Source organism: Capra hircus, chromosome 4, assembly GCF_001704415.2.
Source record: "Capra hircus breed San Clemente chromosome 4, ASM170441v1, whole genome shotgun sequence".
Lineage (NCBI taxonomy): Eukaryota > Metazoa > Chordata > Mammalia > Artiodactyla > Bovidae > Capra > Capra hircus.
Window position 1 is genome coordinate 13,542,997 of NC_030811.1, and position 19,199 is coordinate 13,562,195.

Consider the following 19,199-nt stretch of genomic DNA (forward strand, 5'->3'; position numbering starts at 1 on the left):
TGCAGGACAGAGGAGCCTGTTGTACTGCAGTCCATGGGGTCGCAAAGAGTCAGGCGTGACTTAGTTACTGAACAACAACAGGCTTGTATAAGGAGAAAGAATACTGTTCACCTCTTCCTTTCCTATGCAGTCAGTGTTAGCTTGTGGAAATGTGGCCTCCATAGATTTTCAGGACCGTATCCATTGATTTTCAGGATGAGAAACCCGAGTAAGACCGTAGGTGTTGCAAGAGTGCATCAGATGGCAGACACACTAAAACCATAATCAAAGAAAACTAGCCAATCTGATCACACAGACCACAGCCCTGTCTAACTCAATGAAACTAAGCCATGCCCTGTGGGGCCACCCAAGTCAGACGGGTCGTGGTGGAGAGGTGTTACAGAATGTGGTCCACTGGAGAAGGGAATGGCAAACCACTTCAGTATTCCTGCCTTGAGAACCCCATGAACAGTATGAAAAGGCAAAATGATAGGATACTGAAAGAGGAACTGCCCAGGTCGGTAGGTGCCCAATATGCTACTGGAGATCAGTGGAGAAATAACTCCAGAAAGAGTGAAGGGATGGAGCCAAAGCAAAAACATTACACAGTTGTGGATGTGACTGGTGATAGAAGCAAGGTCCAATGCTGTAAAGAGCAATATTGCATAGGAACCTGGAATGTCAGGTCCATGAATCAAGGCAAATTGGAAGTGGTCAAACAGGATATGGCAAGAGTGAATGTCAACATTCTAGGAATCAGCAAACTAAAATGGACTGGAATGGGTGAATTTAACTCAGATGACCATTTTATCTACTACTGTGGGCAGGAATCCCTCAGAAGAAATGGAGTAGCCATCATGGTTAACAAAAGAGTCCAAAATGCAGTACTTGAATGCAATCTCAAAAACAACAGAATGATCTCTGTTCATTTCCAAGGCAAACCATTCAGTATCACAGTAATCCAAGCCTATGCCCCAACCAGTAACACTGAAGAAGCTGAAGTTGAACGATTCTATGAAGACCTACAAGACCTTTTAGAACTAACACCCAAAAAAGATGTCCTTTTCATTATAGGGGACTGGAATGCAAAAGTAGGAAGTCAAGAAACACATGGGGTAACAGGTAAATATGGCCTTGGAGTACAGAATGAATCAGGGCAAAGGCTAATAGAGTTTTGCCAAGAGAACACACTGGTCATAGCAAACATCTTCCAACAACACAAGAGAAGGCTCTACATATGGACATCACCAGATGGTCAACACTGAAATCGGATTGATTATATTCTTTGCAGCCAAAGATAGAGAAGTTCTATAGAGTCAGCAAAAACAAGACCGGGAGCTGACTGTGGCTCAGATCATGAACTCCTTATTGTCAAATTCAGACTCAAATTGAAGAAAGTAGGGAAAACCACTAGACCATTCAGGTATGACCTCAATCAAATCCCTTATGATTATACAGTGGAAGTGAGAAATAGATTTAAGGGACTAGATCTGATAGACAGAGTGCATGATGAACTATGGCCGGAGGTTCGTGACATTGTACGGGAGACAGGGATCAAGAAAAAGAAATGCAAAAAAGCAAAATGAGTGTCTGAGGAGGTCTTACAAATAGCTGTGAAAAGAAGAGAAGTGAAAAGCAAAGGAGAAAAGGAAAGATATAAGCATCTGAATGCAGAATTCCAAATAGCAAGGAGAGATAAGAAAGCCTTCCTCAGCGATCAGTACAAAGAATTAAAGGAAAAGAACACAATGGGAAAGACTAGAGATCTCTTCAAGAAAATTAGAGATGCCAAGGGAACATTTCATGCAAAGATGGGCTCGATAAAGGACAGAAATGGTATGGACCTAACAGAAGCAGAAGATATTAAGAAGAGGTGGCAAGAGTACACAGAAGAACTGTACAAAAAAGATCTTCACAACCAAGATAATCACGATGGTGTGATCACTCATCTAGAGCCAGACATCCTGGAATGTGAAGTCAAGTGGGCCTTAGAAAGCATCACTATGAACAAAGCTAGTGGAGGTGATGGAATTCCAGTTGAGCTATTTCAAATCCTGAAAGATGATGCTGTGAAAGAGCTGCACTCAATATGCCAGCAAATTTGGAAAACTCAGCAGTGGCCACAGGACTGGAAAAGATCAGTTTTCATTCCAATCCCAAAGAAAGGCAATGCCAAAGAATGCTCAAACTACCTCACAATTGCACTCATCTCACATGCTAGTAAAGTAATGCTCAAAATTCTCCAAGCCAGGCTTCAGCAATATGTGAACCGTGAACTTCTAGATGTTCCAGCTGGTTTTAGAAAAGGCAGAGGAACCAGAGATCAAATTGCAGCATCCACTGGATCATCGAAAAAGCTAGAGAGTTCCAGAAACACATCTATTTCTGCTTTATTGACTATGCCAAAGCCTTTGACTGTGTGGATCAAAATAAACTGTGGAAAATTCTGAGAGAGATGGGGATACCAGACCACCTAACCTGCCTCCTGAAAAACCTATATGCAGGTCAGGAAGCAACAGTTGGCACTGGACTTGGAACAACAGACTAGTTCCAAATGGGAAAAGGAGTACCTCAAGGCTGTATATTGTCACCCTGCTTATTTAACTTCTATGCAGAGTACATCATGAGAAACACTGGGCTGGAAGAAGCGCAAGCTGGAATCAAGATTGCCAGGAGAAATATCAATAACCTCAGATATGCAGATGACACCACCCATATGGCAGAAAGTGAAGAAGAACTAAAGAGCCTCTTGATGAAAGTGAAAGAGGAGAGTGAAAAAGTTGGCTTAAAGCTCAACATTCAGAAAATGAAGATCATGGCTTCTGGTCCCATCACTTCATGGGAAATAGATGGGGAAACAGTGGAAACAGTGTCAGATTTTATATTTTGGGGCTTCAAAATCACTGCAGATGGTGATTGCAGCCATAAAATTAAAAGACGCTTAGTCCTTGGAAGGAAAGTTATGACCAATCTAGATAGCGTATTAAAAAGCAGAGACATTACTTTGCCAACAAATGTCTGTCTAGTCAAGCCTGTGGTTTTTCCTGTGGTCATGTATGGATGATAGAGTTGGACAGTGAAGAAAGCTGAACACTGAAGAATTGATGCTTTTGAACTGTGGTGTTGGAGAAGACTTTTGAGAGTCCCTTGGACTGCAAGGAGATCCAACCAGTCCATTCTAAAGGAGATCAGTCCTGGGTGTTCATTGGAAGGACTGATTCTAAAGCTGAAACTCCAATACTTTGGCCACCTCATGCGAAGAGTTGACTCATTTGAAAAGACCCTGATGCTGGGAGGGATTGAGGGCAGGAGGAGAAGGGGATGACAGAGGATGAGATGGCTGGATGGCATCACCGACTTGATGGACGTGAGTTTGAGTGAACTCTGGGAGTTGGTGATGGACAGGGAGGCCTGGCGTGCTGCAATTTATGAGTCGCAGATAGTCGGACATGACTGAGCGACTGAACTGAACTAATAGTCAAAGGTATGGTTTTTCCAGTTGTCATGTATGGCTGTGAGAGTTGTACCATATAGTAGGCAGAGCACCAAAGAATTGATGCTTTTGAACTGTGGTGCTAGAGAAGACTCTTGACAGTCCCTTGGTCAGCAAGGAGATCAAACCGGTCAATCTCAATGAAAATCAACCCTGAGTATTCACTGGAAAGACTGATGTATAGGCTTAAGCTCCAATACTTTGGCCACGTGATGTGAAGATTCAAGTCATTGGAAAAGACACCGATGCTGGGAGAGATTGAGGGCAGGAGGCAAAGGGGATGACAGAGGATGAGATGGTTGGATGGCATCACTGACTTGATGGACATATGTTTGAGCAACTCAGAATACAGTGAAGGACAGGGAAGCCTGGTGGGCTGCAGTCTATGGGGTCTCAAAGAGTTGGACATGACTGAGCAACTTTGCAACAACAATAAAATTCCTAGTAACAGACTTATGTGTTTCTGGTACTTAAGAACATGGACTGCAATACTAGACTTCCTGGGTTTGAATGGTTAATCGATCTCTTACCATGTATGTGACTTAACCAAGTAACAAATCCTCTGGCCATCAAGTTTTCTATTTTTGTTGTTTGATTTTGGCGATTTTTAAAATTGGAATAGTGATAGCACATACCTCAGTGGTTTATTCCCAGAATTAAATAATGTGTATAAAGCATTTATAATGATGCTTGGAGCCGGGTAAGCACTATATCGTTACTACTCCTAAAGTTACTATTACTACTATTATTAGTATCTCTATCCATATAAAAGTGGGTTTGTGTCCTACATATTGCAGTGATTTGAAATTTTCACTTCAGATGTATCTAGGACATTCTTCTAGGTATGAAAACTAGATTTAACTCTATTCTTTGTAATAGCTTTGTAATACCTATTATCATACTTTACTCGAACATTCCTCCCTCTCAAAACTTGTCTTGCCACATTCACAGCGTTGCTATCAGATCAGGGCGGTCACAGTATCCTCACTCAGTGCAGGAAAGGGGAAGACTGACGGAGAGGGGGTGCTCCGGTGTTTCTACCCAAACCCCACTCCCCTCAGGCCACCACCCCTCTAGCCCAGGAACCAACTCAGCAGGAAATCAACCCTCTTCTCCCTTGTTCCCTACTTTTCAAACCTCCAGGCCACCTGTCCATCCCTTCTGTCACTTCTCCGCAGTTATTTCTTCTCCCATGAACCAGCTCAGAGTACACCTAGAAAGAGAAAATTATGAGTCCCCTGCTCTAGGCGAGTTTGGAGTATCGGCACTACCGACAGTATGGTCGCTGTTACAGAATGTGTATGAGTGGTGGGTGGGGAGCTACCCCCCAGGGTCTCACGGTGGGTACCGTGGCCTGTCTGGGGGATACAGGGAAGTTGGATCAGCGATCCTGAACCCTCGGAGTCAAAAACTGGTCCTGGGAAACCTTCCTTGTCATCTGTCTGTCCCCACGTCTAGGTTGTCATGTATCTATCTACATTTGTAGTTTTGTGTAGTGGTGAGCAACCTTGTACGTATGTCTAATATTGCTGCTGTGATTTTTGTAAGAAAGGTTAGAGGTTTGCTGTTCTGAGGATGGGCACACCTTTGAAACTGAGTTGCCCCTGGCAGATTGCTTTCAGATTCTTGGGCGTTTCACAGACAGTGCTAGTGTTTCCAAAGCCTCTGGGACATTGGGGTGTCAATTATCCTCATCATCTTCTTCTCCTCTTCCTCTTTCTTCTTTGCCCCCTACCCCACTTCTTTTCATATAAGCTTATGGGAAACATATATGTTATTTCAATTTCCTGTGAGATTGAGCATATTTCCATTGATTAATTGGCTATTTAAGTTTCCTCTTCTGAGACCAGCTTCTCTTAGAAGGGGAGGATTTTGGTGGCTTGAAAGATGTGGGAGCAGGAACAGGAAGAAAGAGAATGGAAAGAGAATCTCAAGTTAAATCAGGGCAGGCCCAGGAAGGCCAGGTATCCCGGAAGCTGCTGGAGACACTCTGGAAAGTGAGGAGCAACCAGCCCTGAAGGCCTTAAACCCCAGGAGGAAGCTCAGATTTTCCCCTGTGGGCAAAGATGAAGCTCTGGGTCTTCCTTTCTGGGAAATAATACAATCTGTGACTGTAGAAGAATAAAGGTGAGAACAGATACTGATGACATAGAAGCCAGATGCTTTTAGTCCAGGAATGAATTACTGAGGACCTAAACTAGGTTAGCGGCAGTGTGTGTTGGAAACCATGACGGACAGCACTGTGGCCAGCGGGGTGTGGAGCAGGAGGGAGAGGAGACACAGCTGTGACTCCTTGTGGTTTGCTGTCCCGGCTGTTTGTGGACCCCAGGAGGAGCAGGGGCAGGACAAGCCCTTATTAACCACTTGTCTGCTGATTGCATCTTCTCTGTAGGGTGCAGATTGCTCCTTAACAACTAGGGACCTCAAGCTTATGGAATTTACCCAAGAGGAGCTAATTTGGAGGGGGAAAAGTGAAGACTTTGTAGTTTTAGCGACAGTTAACAAATGGCAGAATGTGCTTTCAGTAGGGGGCTTGGCGTTTATTAGTTACGTCAGGACCAGGGCCTTTGCATCCGTGGCTTGGGGAAGGCCCAGACAAGGGCTATGCCAAGGATTTTTTCAAGAACCCATCGAAATACTTAACTAAATATAATCATTAGTGTTAGTCTTGGCTCTAAAATATGAAACCTGTAAAAATCAGAGTCAATAAACACTAAATCCAGTGTTGGTAAAAATCTAACATTAGATTAAATTTTTTTTCACTTTACAAGAATTCCCTATTATACACATACTTAGTTTACTCTTAATCAAGTAATTTTAAGCAAAGATAAATATATATATACATACACATATATATGTATGTATAATAAATAATTGATACTCATATATATATATATGTGGGCTTCCCTGGTGGCTCAGACTGTAAAGAATCCACCTGCAATGCAGGAGACGCGGGTTCTATTGATGGGCTGGGAAGATCCCCTGGAGAAGGGAATGGCAACCCACTCCAGTATTTTTGCCTGGAGCATCTCATGGACAGAGAAGCTGGGGGAGCTACAGTCTATGGGGTCACAAAGAGTCTGGGTGACTAAGCACACATGCGTGCATTTATATGCATTTTATATATATATATACACTATATATACTATGTATATATGCTATATATATATAGTAGTTTGTTATTTAGTCGCTAAGTTACGTCTGTTTTGCAACACCATGGACTGTAGCCCACACAGTGTGTGTGTATGTATAAAATTACTCTTAATCTAGTAATTTTAAGCAAATATATATATACACATATATCTGTATATATATAATATACTCTAGATCAAGTAATTTTGGGCAATGTGTATATATATATATATATATATATATAAATATAAAATAATGGAAGGGCACTTAACCGATGCTATTCCTTTCATCTTCAAAACAATCCTGTGTGGTAGATGCTGTTTTTCCTACTTAATGAATGAGGAAACCAAGTCTGAGAAGTGTTGCCTGATCTCAGTTAGTAAACAGCAGAGCTGAGATTCAAACCCAGACAGCCTAACTCCAGAGCCTAAGCGTGTATTAATAATTGCTTTGCCATAATACCTTGAGTGAGACAAGGAAAGAGAGGTAAGGGCCAAAGATGAACACCTAAGGAATCTCTGCATTTTCAGAAGAGGGAAGGGGAGGCCAGGAAGGAAGCAGCTGGAGAGGTTGCAGACAGTGAGGCTGGCCATAAGGTTAGAGGTGGTAAGAGCCTCGGGTACCAGGGAGCAGCGCTGTCCAGCGCCACTGAGTGGTCAGTGGGGATGGTGAGCCCTGATTGTCCTGCCTGTTAAACACGTCTGTCCATGAGGGAAGTGCTTCAGTAAAGGGCACAGAGGAGGTCAGACTGCAGAGTGACCTTAAGCAGGGGGCTCAAGGTGAAGAAGCAGAGGGTGTTTGTGATTGCACATCCATCGACATACACACCTTTTGCTGCTGTGTCTGGGTGCAAGTAATAATCTGCTATAAATTCATAATGTATCACTTTCTGCTTTTGGTTTTCTGGGCCCACGCTGAGACTAATATGATTGGTGTGAGCGCCGAGTGGGGTGGAGCGGGGGTGGGGGACAGCACGCTGCACCACTGTGTTGCTTTCCTGTGGTTGCTGCAATAAAGTGCCACAAACTGAGGAGCTTAAAACAACAGAAATGTATTCTGTGGCAGTTCTAGAGGTTTAGATGTTTGAAATCCAAGTGTTGACACGTTTGGTTCTTTCTGGAAGTTCTGAAGGAGAGTCTGTTTCATGCGTCTCGCCTACCTCTGGTGTTCACCAGCAGTCTTTGGCATTCCTAGGCTCATAGAGACATCACAGAGACCCTAATACCTGCCTACATGTGCTCATAGCCTGTGTATCTCTCTCCTGGGTACCTGAGTCCCAATTTCCTCTTCTTTTAAAGGCTCTCCAGGCATTAAATTATGTGCCTGTCACTCAGGCATGTCTGACTCTTTGCGATCCTTTGGACTGTAGCCCACCAGGCTCCTCTGTCCATGGGATTTTTCAGGCAAGAATACTAGAGTGGGTTGCCATTTCCTTCTCCAGGGGGTCTTCATGACTCAGGGATTGAACCAGCATCTCCTGTGTCTCCTGCATTGCATGTGGATTCTTTGCCTGCTGAGGCAGCAGGGAAGCCCAGTCATTAGATTAGAACCCACTCCAACCCAGGATGACCACACCGTAACGTGGTTATATCTGCAAAGACTCTATTTCCAAATAAGGTCATACAGGTACTGGGAATTAGTATTTGAACGTATGTCTTTGGAGACACAGTTCTGCGTTTGTTCTTTACTTCTGTTTGTTTTCTTCTGTGACGGAAATGCGTGGAGCTCATTTAGTTTGACAGTAAGAATGTTAACAGACAGGGCACAACAGGGTCCGCTGGGTTGGAGACACCAACAGCCCTGGTGAGTGCTTGAGTCTGTTCACAGCGTCGGTCTCATCTGCTCAGTGGGAAGAGCTGCCCCAGCTAGAGAAGAGTGAACTGCTTGGCTCATTTATTTGTTTACCGATTCTTCACCAGGCTGTCTTGCTTTCCTCTCTGCAGAAGCCGGTCCAGCCATGGCGACTCCGTCCGCTGCCTTCGAGGCCCTTATGAATGGAGTGACAAGCTGGGATGTCCCCGAAGATGCCATCCCGTGCGAACTGCTTCTTATCGGAGAAGCCTCCTTCCCGGTGATGGTGAACGACATGGGCCAGGTCCTCATCGCGGCCTCCTCCTATGGCCGAGGCCGCCTGGTGGTGGTGTCCCACGAGGACTACTTGGTGGAGGCCCAGCTCACTCCCTTTCTCCTCAACGCAGTGGGTTGGCTTTGCTCTTCCCCCGGGGCTCCTGTGGGTGTGCACCCCTCCCTTGCACCTCTGGCCAAAATCCTGGAGGGCTCTGGAGTGGAGGCGAAGGTTGAGCCGGAAGTGAAAGACTCCCTGGGAGTTTACTGCATTGATGCCTACAATGAAACCATGACTGAGAAGTTGGTCAAGTTCGTGAAACATGGAGGAGGCTTGCTCATTGGAGGCCAAGCCTGGGATTGGGCCAACCAGGGCGATGATGAAAGGGTTCTGTTCACGTTCCCAGGGAACCTCGTGACCAGTGTGGCCGGTGTATACTTCACCGACAACAAAGGGGACACAAGCTTCTTTAAAGTCTCTAAGAAGATGCCCAAGATCCCAGTCTTGGTGAGGTGAGTGCATTAGCCCAGTGGGACATTGGTCCCAGATTAAAAAGCAGACAGATGGTTCCTATCTTCAAGCTACTCCAAGGCTAACAGAAGAGAATTTGGCATTCAAACAAAGATTCATCATAAATCAACCAGAGTGTTAAAATACCCTGAGACACAGGAAGGGCAGGGTCCCTTGCTGCTACCTTTTCAGACCAGATTACTTAGCTCTAGGATGGAGAAATTTCTTAGTAACCATTGTGTCCCCCAGCATCTCGCTTAGGAAAATGTATAGTGTAGTGTAGTGTTAGTCGCTTAGTCGTGTCCGACGTGCTGCAGTCCCACAGACTGTAGCCCGCCAGGCTCCGCTGTCCATGGGCTTCTCCAGGCAAGAGTACTGGAGTGGATTGCCATTCCCTTCTCCAGAGGATCTTCCTGACCCAGGGATCGAACCTAGGCCCCCTGCGTTGCAGGCAGATTCTTTACCATTTGAAGGGAAAACCTAGTAAAATGTATATATTGCTGAATCTCAGGGTTGGCCTGACTGATCCAGGAAGGTCATAGGTCAAGGTCATAGGTCATTTGCTTGCAAATGAAATGTAAGGAAAAGGAAAACAAACAAAGTCTAGAGAGCTTTTGGAAAGGTTTTGAAATATCCAGCCAGATGGGATTAGGATGGAAGTAAGAGCTAGAGAATTCAAAAGCTGAGATACGAGAAAGGTGGCACAAGTCATATGTGCTAATCTTTCATCTTAGAGATGATTTTATCTCTGGGAGCAAAAGACATGATGATGGAGAATGAAGGAGGCAGGTGATGGATTCATGGAAAGTTCTTTGAGGGCGTCACCCAACCTGTTCCATTCACACTGTCCTCCAGCACCTCATACAGTGTTGAACATGGTTAGTAGGTGCTTAGTAAACACATATTAGATGGATGATTGCATGGATGAAGAAAGAGATGAGAAGCTGGAGTAGTTCTAGCAATAGAAAAATCATACCAGGCCATGCCTTATATTGTACAGGAAAACTCTCAACATCCTTGCAGCAAAAAGCATAGGTATTTCTGATGGTTGCAGAGCGAGGTGAGGTCGGACTGGGTGAGGAGGGCACACCAGGGTTAGTACAGAGACTTTGGGGAAGAGCTGTGACCTCTCCTTGGCATGGCACTCCTGGAACACCCCACAGCTCCATACTCACATGTGCAGTGAGAAAAGAGTTATTCAGAGACACAGAAATTGATCAGGTTGATCAAACTTCTGCTTACAAAGATCTCCATTCTAAGGAAGAGCAAGGTAAAACCTGAGCCTAATTCCATTAACAACATAATCCCCTTTAGTTGAGTTAGTTTCCTTAAAAGATGTTTTTCTCTATCAAAATGATACTTGTTTTTTCTTTGGTTATGCCTATGTCTCTCTGAATCTGAAATTGTTTCCTTTTTGGTTAAATCGTGTGTGTGTGTGCGTAGAAGTGGACCCACACATTTCAAACCTGTGTTGTTCAAAGGCCAGCAGTATTTTTGAACTATGATTATTCTTCATGGCATACTGTTTTAAACTACTTTTTCAATATTGCTGGATCCCTTACTTTCTAATTTTTATTTTAAAATTATTAAATCATAAACCCACAATGTAACTCTTTTCATCTCTGCACATTCATTCATAATTTTACACCCTTGTCATCTTAATATACATGCTGTTTTGAATTCTGCTCATCCACATTTTTCATTCTGTGTAATAATTAAAACTATAAAATAGAAAGATTACATTTTATGTAATCTTTAAAAATATAAAAAATAATTATATATTATTACATTCTGTTTAATCTTTAAAATTGGCATTTATGTGAATGCCAATATATACCTCATTTATTTAATCATTTGGTTTCTATTGAAGATTTGGATCTTTCTTCAGTCATCTTGTAATTATGTAATACTGTATTACATATCGTCAGTTCATTTTAGAAGTATCAGACAACACTAGACACCATCATGCATCTATTAGAATTCAGTAATGGAGGTTATTTCCATCACTGGCCATCAAGTTCACATTGAAAGTCCCTGAGGATTTAGTTACTCTGCCCAAATGTCTTGTTATTTATTTTTAAACCCACATTTGAACATGCAAGTGTGAATTAAGATAGCTTTGACTTTATTACTTGCATATTTCTTATTAAATTACATTCTAAATAAGATCTTGGGATAAACTTTCTAAGAGTAAACTGCCCACAGGTCTTATCAAAATGAATCAAATTTTCAAAAGAAGAAATTACTACTTTTATGATCATAAAAATAAAACTCTAAGTGACAAAACCAGATGACCCACTTTTAGCCTGGTAAGAACACCCACAGATGTCAGGACCCAAGCCTCAGAGTCACTGCCCTTACTTCCTGCCTGGAAAGCACCATGGTCTTCTTGTAGGGTAACTAGGAGGAGGAGAAAGAGACGACAGAGGATCAGATGGTGGGATGGCATCACCAACTCGATGGACATGAGTTTGAACAGGTTCCAGGAGTTGGTGATGGACAGGGAAGCCTGGCATGCCGCAGTCCGTGGGACACGAGTGAGTCGGACATGACTGAGCGACTACACTGGACTGAAGCCACCATGTTGCCTGTATGACCACACCACCGGGACTCTGTTCGCTGAGCAATGTCTACTCTTCCTTCCGCTTAACCTCACTGGCCTCCACTGTACCTCCAGTTCTGAAGGCAATGGCTGTTGTTCTTTGTGTGCAGAGCCACCTTCTTTCTATTACACATTCACTCGAACAAATACTAGATCCACTGTCATAAACACAGCCTCATTTCAAGACTCAGGATTCTAGTAAGAGATTTCATATCTACAGGGAAAAGCACCATTTTAGTGGAGGCCAGCCTTCAGTTCAGTTCAGTTCAGTCACTCAGTCGTATGCGACTCTTTGCGACCCTGTGAACCATGGCACACCAGGCTTCTCTGTCCATCACCAACTCCCAGAGTTCACCCAAACTCACGTCGATCGAGCTGGTGATGCCATCCAGCCATCTCATGCTCTGTCGTCCCCTTCTCCTCCTGCCCCCAATCCCTCCCAGCATCAGGGTCTTTTCAAATGAGTCAGCTCTTCACATCAGGTGGCCAAAGTATTGGAGTTTCAGCTTCAACATCAGTCCTTCCAATGAACACCCAGGACTGATCTCCTTTAGGATGGACTGGTTGGATCTCCTTGCAGTCCAAGGGACTCTCGAGTCTTCTCCAACACCACAGTTCAAAAGCATCAATTCATTGGTGCTTAGCTTTCTTTATAGTCCAACTCTCACATCCACACATGACCACTGGAAAAACCATAGCCTCGACTAGACAGACCTTTGTTGGCAAAGGAATATCTCTGCTTTTTAATATGCTATCTAGGTTGGTCATAACTTTCCTTCCAAGGACTAAGCATCTTTTAATTTCATGGCTGCAGTCACCATCTGCAGTGATTTTGGAGCCCCCCAAAATAAAGTCAGCCACTGTTTCCACTGTTTCCCCATCTATTTGCCATGAAGTGATGGGACCAGATGCCATGATCTTACTTTTCTGAATGTTGAGCTTTAAGCCAACTTTTTCAATCTCCTCTTTCAGTTTCATCAGGAGGCTCTTTAGTTCTTCTTCACTTTCTGCCATAAGGGTGGTGTCATCTGCATATCTGAGGTTAATAAGTTCCTACATAATGTCTGTTGCTTGCTCTAAAACCTTGAGCAACAGGTAAGCCTCATCTTTAAAGTAGGATTAATAATGGCTACCTTTAAGGGTGGTTGTAAGAATTCAGTGAATTAAGAAACATGTTCAAAGTACCTAAAACACTTTAATTGTTTTGACATCAGCCTTCATGCTATGGTATATAAGCATATGAGGTCATGAATATCGTTTCCAACCATTGAGATATACCCGGCATCCATCGTTATGCTGCTTTGCCCCAAGTCATGTGTTCTGCTCCAGTTGTATAAGCTATTGGTATTTTAACTGATACTTTTCCTATTTCCTCCATCAAACTGAGGCGGCAGCAGCAGGACCAGCTGCCATGTTTTATCCTCTTTATGCATTTAACCAAGCAAGGACTAGACACGAAATTGGCTTTACCAATAAAGAGACTTGATGCTGATTAAACATATCATTAGATAATCAGTCTAAGGGAGGTTCCAGGAGACTCAACCACAATAGTTTGCTCTATTTTTTGGATAAGAAGGCCCTTGTCCCATTTTAACACAAATCTCAGGCTTCTGCTAGAGTTCTTATTCTGTGTTTGTTCATTCATCCATTCATTTAGGCCAGCATTTTTGTTGAGTATATGCTGTAATCTCAGGCATTATTTCTTATTTTAAGAAAATGATTTCCAAAGATCTGAGAATCAGAAGTGCAGAAACATCTCCAATAACCAGGCTTGGAGGAAATACAAAAAACAAGTACCTGTTGTAGGAAGAGGGCTGTGATATCTAGGATCAGTAGAACTCAGAAACCTGAGGTTGCCGCTAGCAACTACACACTGTGACCTTGCGTGTGCTTTCCACTCTCTTTCTCCCTTTAAATGGGAAGTACTTGAGTATAATAGAAGGTCCTTGTCCTCATTTCAGCTATTACTCCATTGAGAATGGTTTTCAGTCTTCAGTGATCTGTGTATATTCACAATCATCAGAGATGCAGAGAAAAGAATGTGGAACAACAGTCGTGCTTTGAAATGTCCACATGCTCCAAATTCCATGGCTTGAAAACACTCCTGTGAAACCTGAATTGGCAGACATTAGAAATTGATGCCATATATAGATAATCTCCATTTCATTTTGAAAGATAGTCCAGGAATATTATATATAAAACAGTCTTTTGAATTCCAGATTAAGAAGATTTCAGAATTTTGAAAATTGACTATCTACGTGAAATAAGTAACCTGCCAAATTACTGAAGATAATCAACATGAATATGACTCCCCAAGTAGGTCTGAAAACAACTGAACTCAGGTCTCCTGCATTGCAGACAGAGAAAATATCTGAACAGATATTAATAAACTTGTTTGTAACAAGGATCCACAAGTCCTTGGAAGTCATTGCTAGTATAGATAGAACGCTAACTGCCGACATTAAGTCAGGGTCATGACCCAGCGCGGTGGGGTGAACATACATACCTACCAAACCCTGCGCTTCTTACTACATTCCTAGCCATTTATAATGAAATTGTATTAACTGGTTCTCACAAAACTAGAAGTTTTTAGAGAGTGAATTCAAGCAGGAAGATGTGCCACTTTAGAAAAGAAATTGCTAAATCACAATTCAGTTTTCTTTTCCTTTTTATAAACATTTTCCCTTCTGCAATTTCAAAATAAATGCTTACTGGGGAAAAAGGGAAATAGTCCCAAAGGATGCAAAGTAAAAAGTGAAAGAACTTTGTCCCCCCGCTCTACCTTCTATTGATTCTTCTTCTGCCCAGAGATGATCACTGCTTACAGTTTGCACTCTGTCTTTTCTGATACTAACTCTATATGAACTCTTTCAGAAATAAGAGGAGAGGAAAGTTTTTGTAATTTGACTTATTAAACCAGTATTTCTCTGATACTGAAGCCAAAGAAAGACATTGCAAGACTAGAAAATTCAGAACAATGTCCCTCATGAACATAGATGCAAAAATTCTTAATAAAATATAGTAAATAGATTACAAATGTAAAAAGGATAATACATCATGACAAATAAGGCTTATTCTAGGAATGCTTGGCTGGTTTAACATTCATATATCAAATTAATTCACAGTTTAATTATTTTCTTAATGCAAAATAAATGAGAAACATCATATAATTCAATAGTTGCACACAGACAGAAAAAAGAACTGACAAAATTCAATATCAAATCATGATAAAATTTCCACAAAGCAGAAATAAAGGGAAACTGCTCAGTATGATGAGTCCTCTTTGAAAAGCCGATAGCCAAGAGCATACTTTCTGGTGAAATACCCTGAGATTGAGAACAATGCCAGGAAGGATATATTTATATAACATTGTACTTAAGTTTCTAGCCAGTGCAGTAAGGCAAGTAAAAAGGCATAGAGATTAAATTTAAGAAGCACACCTATGTTTGCTTGCAGAAAACATGATTTTCTATGTAAAATATTCTTAAAACTCTGCTAAAAAAAAAAAGCCACTGTAATAATTGAGTTTAGCAAGGTTTCAGTATACAAAGTCAATATACAAAAATAAATTATATTTTTATATAGTAGTAATTGGTCATTGAAATTAAAAATACAATACCCTGTTAAGACAGGGTCCCAAATCATGAAATACTAGCAAATAAATTTAACAAAATGTGTCACACAACATGTATGCTGAAAACCACAAAACATCACTGGGAGAAATTAAATAAAACCTAAAGAAATAGTGAAATACACCATGTTGATGGATCAGGACCCTCAGTATTTTTAAGATGTCAGTTTTTCCCCAAATTATCTATAGATTCAGTGCAATCCCAACCAAAGTTCAAACTGGCTCTAAACTTCAATGCAAATGGAAGTAACTAACATAATTTCCAGATTTACTGGAAAGCTAAAGTGATCAAAACACTGTATAATAGTTGTCAGTCTTCTGTGATCACCTCTGACTCGAGGTCATAATTAGAATGCTCTCGTCACACCTAGATAGTATAAGAACAGGGAAACCCGGCATGCTGCAATCCATGGGGTCACTAAGAGCTGGACACGACTAAACAATGATCAACAAAGATAATGAAAGATTCCGCTCTTAATTTCTTTCAGTGCATGTGTGGTTTCATTTGTAAAATTTGTATCTCTGATACATTCGAAAATGTTTCTATGTATTTGGGTGATGTATAGGTCCAGTTCATCTTTTCCCAGTAATACAAAATGCCACTTTTTATTATACATTAATATACATTAACCATGTTGCCTGTAATTTTTTAACGAATGTACATTTTTCTGAGTTGAGAATTAACTTGTTTTTATAATCTACCTTTTCACTCAAAACAAGAATTCCATTTCTCCCCTCCTGACATTTTTCTGTGCTCACTCCTTACTACCCAAGTTGTTTTGAAATCATCTGGTTTTCTGGTTGTAATTTGGTTTTTGCCTTAGCTTTGTTTCTTTGTTCACTTTGTTTTTAATATTGTGGCTCCTATTCATTTAGAATGATTTCTTGCCAATCACATCAAATACCGCAAGAACTTTATCAGCAGTTTTCCAGCATTAATTATACAATACATTGGCACTTTTTGCCCACCGCTGCTTCATGTAGACAATCTCTTCCTATATTGTATTCATTTTTGTTTTTCTAGACCCACAGCATAACCTAAGTAACTTCTCTGAAAAACTTCAGTGAGTGGTGAATTTCAGTAATCCTTTTGACACTTTCAGTATTCCCTATGTGGTGAAGAGTGTTGCTGCAGCTATGTATCATACAGAATATTTTCATTGCACTGAAATACTATTTTTAGGGCACTGATTTCACTTTTTTCTTTGTAGATAATTTGGTTTTTGCTTTTCTTTGTACTTTGAAGCTCATAAACTTGCTATGAATTGACCAGACCTTCTCTATTTCATTTATACTGATTTGCATTCATATAATCAGTTCAGTTCAGTTGCTCAGTCATGCCCAACTCTTTGCGACCCCATGGACTGCAGCACGCCAGGCTTCCCTGTCCATCACCAACTCCCAGAGCCTTCTCAAACTCATGTCCATTGAGTCAATAATGTCATTTCATTCTAAAAACTCAGACCTTTTTTTCAGCACAAAGAAATTTTCATCAAATTAAATGTTTATTTCTTCTTTGGTCTTTGCTTTTAGAACTTCTTGCTAGCCATTAGTCTTCTAATCTATCCTTCATTTTCTATTAATGAATCACTTCACTCAACCTGCCTGTTGGTTTATTCATAGTCTTCAGCTACATCAATACTTATTTTTCTGCCCTTGTATTAAATAGGATTGTCTGTTTGGCAGTTATATTTTTATTCTGATTATTAACTTTTTGTAGCAGCCTGTCTCTTTTTTTTTTCCTGCAGAGAGATAATCTATCTCAAAACTCTCCGATGATATACAATATTTATTTAGGACCTTCTCCAGTTATCACTTATTTTGGAGGGAGTTGGTTTTCCCTTTGTTTAGTTTGGTGCTTATATTTCATGCTATTAGTTTTCATCAAATATTTTTGATTTCTGTTTAAGTGTTAAATGGCATTGAATTTCTAGATTGGTCATTCTTGGTTAGTGAAGTACATTTTCTCAGGACAGATGATAACGCCTTTTGTATTTGTTTTCTTGATCTTCTCTTTCACTTATGTACAGTTCCAGATTCTTCTTTTCTCTTAGGTTTCTGATCAGTCTGATTTCATCTGGTTTATCTTTCCTGTCAATTCCTCCTGTCCCAGTTTGCTGACTGCACCCTTCTTGAAATCTAGTACTATCATGGTTTTATTCTTTTTTATGTAACTTTTGTTTCATTTCAGAACAGAGAGGGACAGGAAAAGTCAAAGTCCACTTCAGGTTTTTTTAATGAGACAATCATTTATCGTCCCCTGCACATAAGTCGTGGCTGTTGGAAATAACAGACAAAACTCTGACGATGTCCCAGCCTCATCGGTGAGCAGGACCTCACCTAGGGTCCTGCTGATGAAGCCCTACTATTGACACAGTGTCTGGGTCTGAACTTGGCACATTCAGTGTTTCTCATTTTGTTGTAACAGGCTAGTGTATAAACCTTAATGCCAGGGCAGATCACCTTTTCACTGACTACACTTGTAAGACAGTTAATTGCTTGAAATTTATGAGCAGAACTCATTATAAGAACTAAAACATTTTTTACTTAATTTTGTATGTATAATCTTTGTATATGTTTAATTTGCTGATTTTATTATATATATTATTAACATATATATTAATATTAATTGGGTTTCCCTGGTGGCTTAGATGATAAAGAATCCTCCTGCAATGTGGAAGACCTGGGCTCAATCCCCAGGCTGGGAAGATCCCGTGGAGGAGGGCATGGCGACCCACTCCAGTATTCGTGCCTGGAGAATCCCCATGGACAGAGGACCCTGGCGGGCTACAGGGCATGGAGTCACAAAGAGTCAGTCCCAACTGAGTGACTAAGCACAAATTATTACTAATTATATACAATAATAATTTTATTTATTAATAGACAATATAATATACAATATAATACAATTATACATTGTATTATATATTATATTTTGTATATTGTTGATTATATATGCAAATATATACAATGCAATATTTATTACAATAATATTATTATTTATATATAATAAAATCAGCAAATTAAAGATATACTAAGATGTTTCTGGAGAAATATTAATGTCACAAAAAATAGACCACCCTGGCTGCTCTATAAAGAAAGAATGACTTCTTTCTTTAGGCAAATGATCACTAGAAGCAATATTGTAATCACAAGGTTGTCTGGTGATTTTGGACTCAGAGCAAAAACAGCTGGATGAGTGGTTTTAATGCTAGTGCTTCAAGGAGCTGGAGAGCCATCTTGTAGGGTGATGCCTTTATCTTCAGGAAAGAGGACTGCTAAGAGGACTGTAGTTTCCCCATCAGTTAATTACAGCTCTGCCAACCACAGAGAGTACAACACAAATACTAGAAACATACCATTACCTGACTCCCCTTTTTCAGTGTTTCCTTATAGCTGCCTCTGACCATACAGTCACATAATCAGTGAGAGGGGCTTAACCAGCTCTGGGATCTCAAGCTTACAGAGAGAGATCACTCTACCTCATTCCCTTCATAATCCCACTATCCGGGGCTAAATCCCCATTTTGGGGTTATAGGTGTCCTAAAGCTTTATAGGAGTTTGTTACCCTTAGATAGAAACAGTTGAGGCTTCCCCAGTGGCTCAGCAGGTAAAAGAATCTGCCTGCAATGCAGGAGATGCGGGTTCAATCCCTGGGTCAGAAACATCCCCTGGAGGAGGAAATGGCAACCCACTCCAGTATTCTTGCCTGGAGAATCCCATGGACAGAGGAGCCTAGTGGGCTCCATCCAAAGGGTTGCAAAGAGTCAAACACAGCTGAGCATGC

General features: G+C 41.2%; 1 protein-coding gene across 7 annotated transcripts in view; it reads left to right on the forward strand.

Moving 5' to 3' along the window:
* LOC102184403 (TRPM8 channel-associated factor 1) overlaps window positions 1-19,199 on the forward strand; it is a 51,009-nt gene that overhangs the window by 18,221 nt on the left and 13,589 nt on the right. For all 7 annotated transcript variants that reach the window (XM_013963557.2, XM_018046835.1, XM_018046833.1 and 4 more), the window contains one exon: window positions 8,548-9,181. In XM_013963557.2, the coding sequence (XP_013819011.1) occupies window positions 8,562-9,181 (620 nt within the window). In that variant the 5' untranslated portion in view covers window positions 8,548-8,561. The remainder of the gene's footprint in view (window positions 1-8,547; window positions 9,182-19,199) is intronic.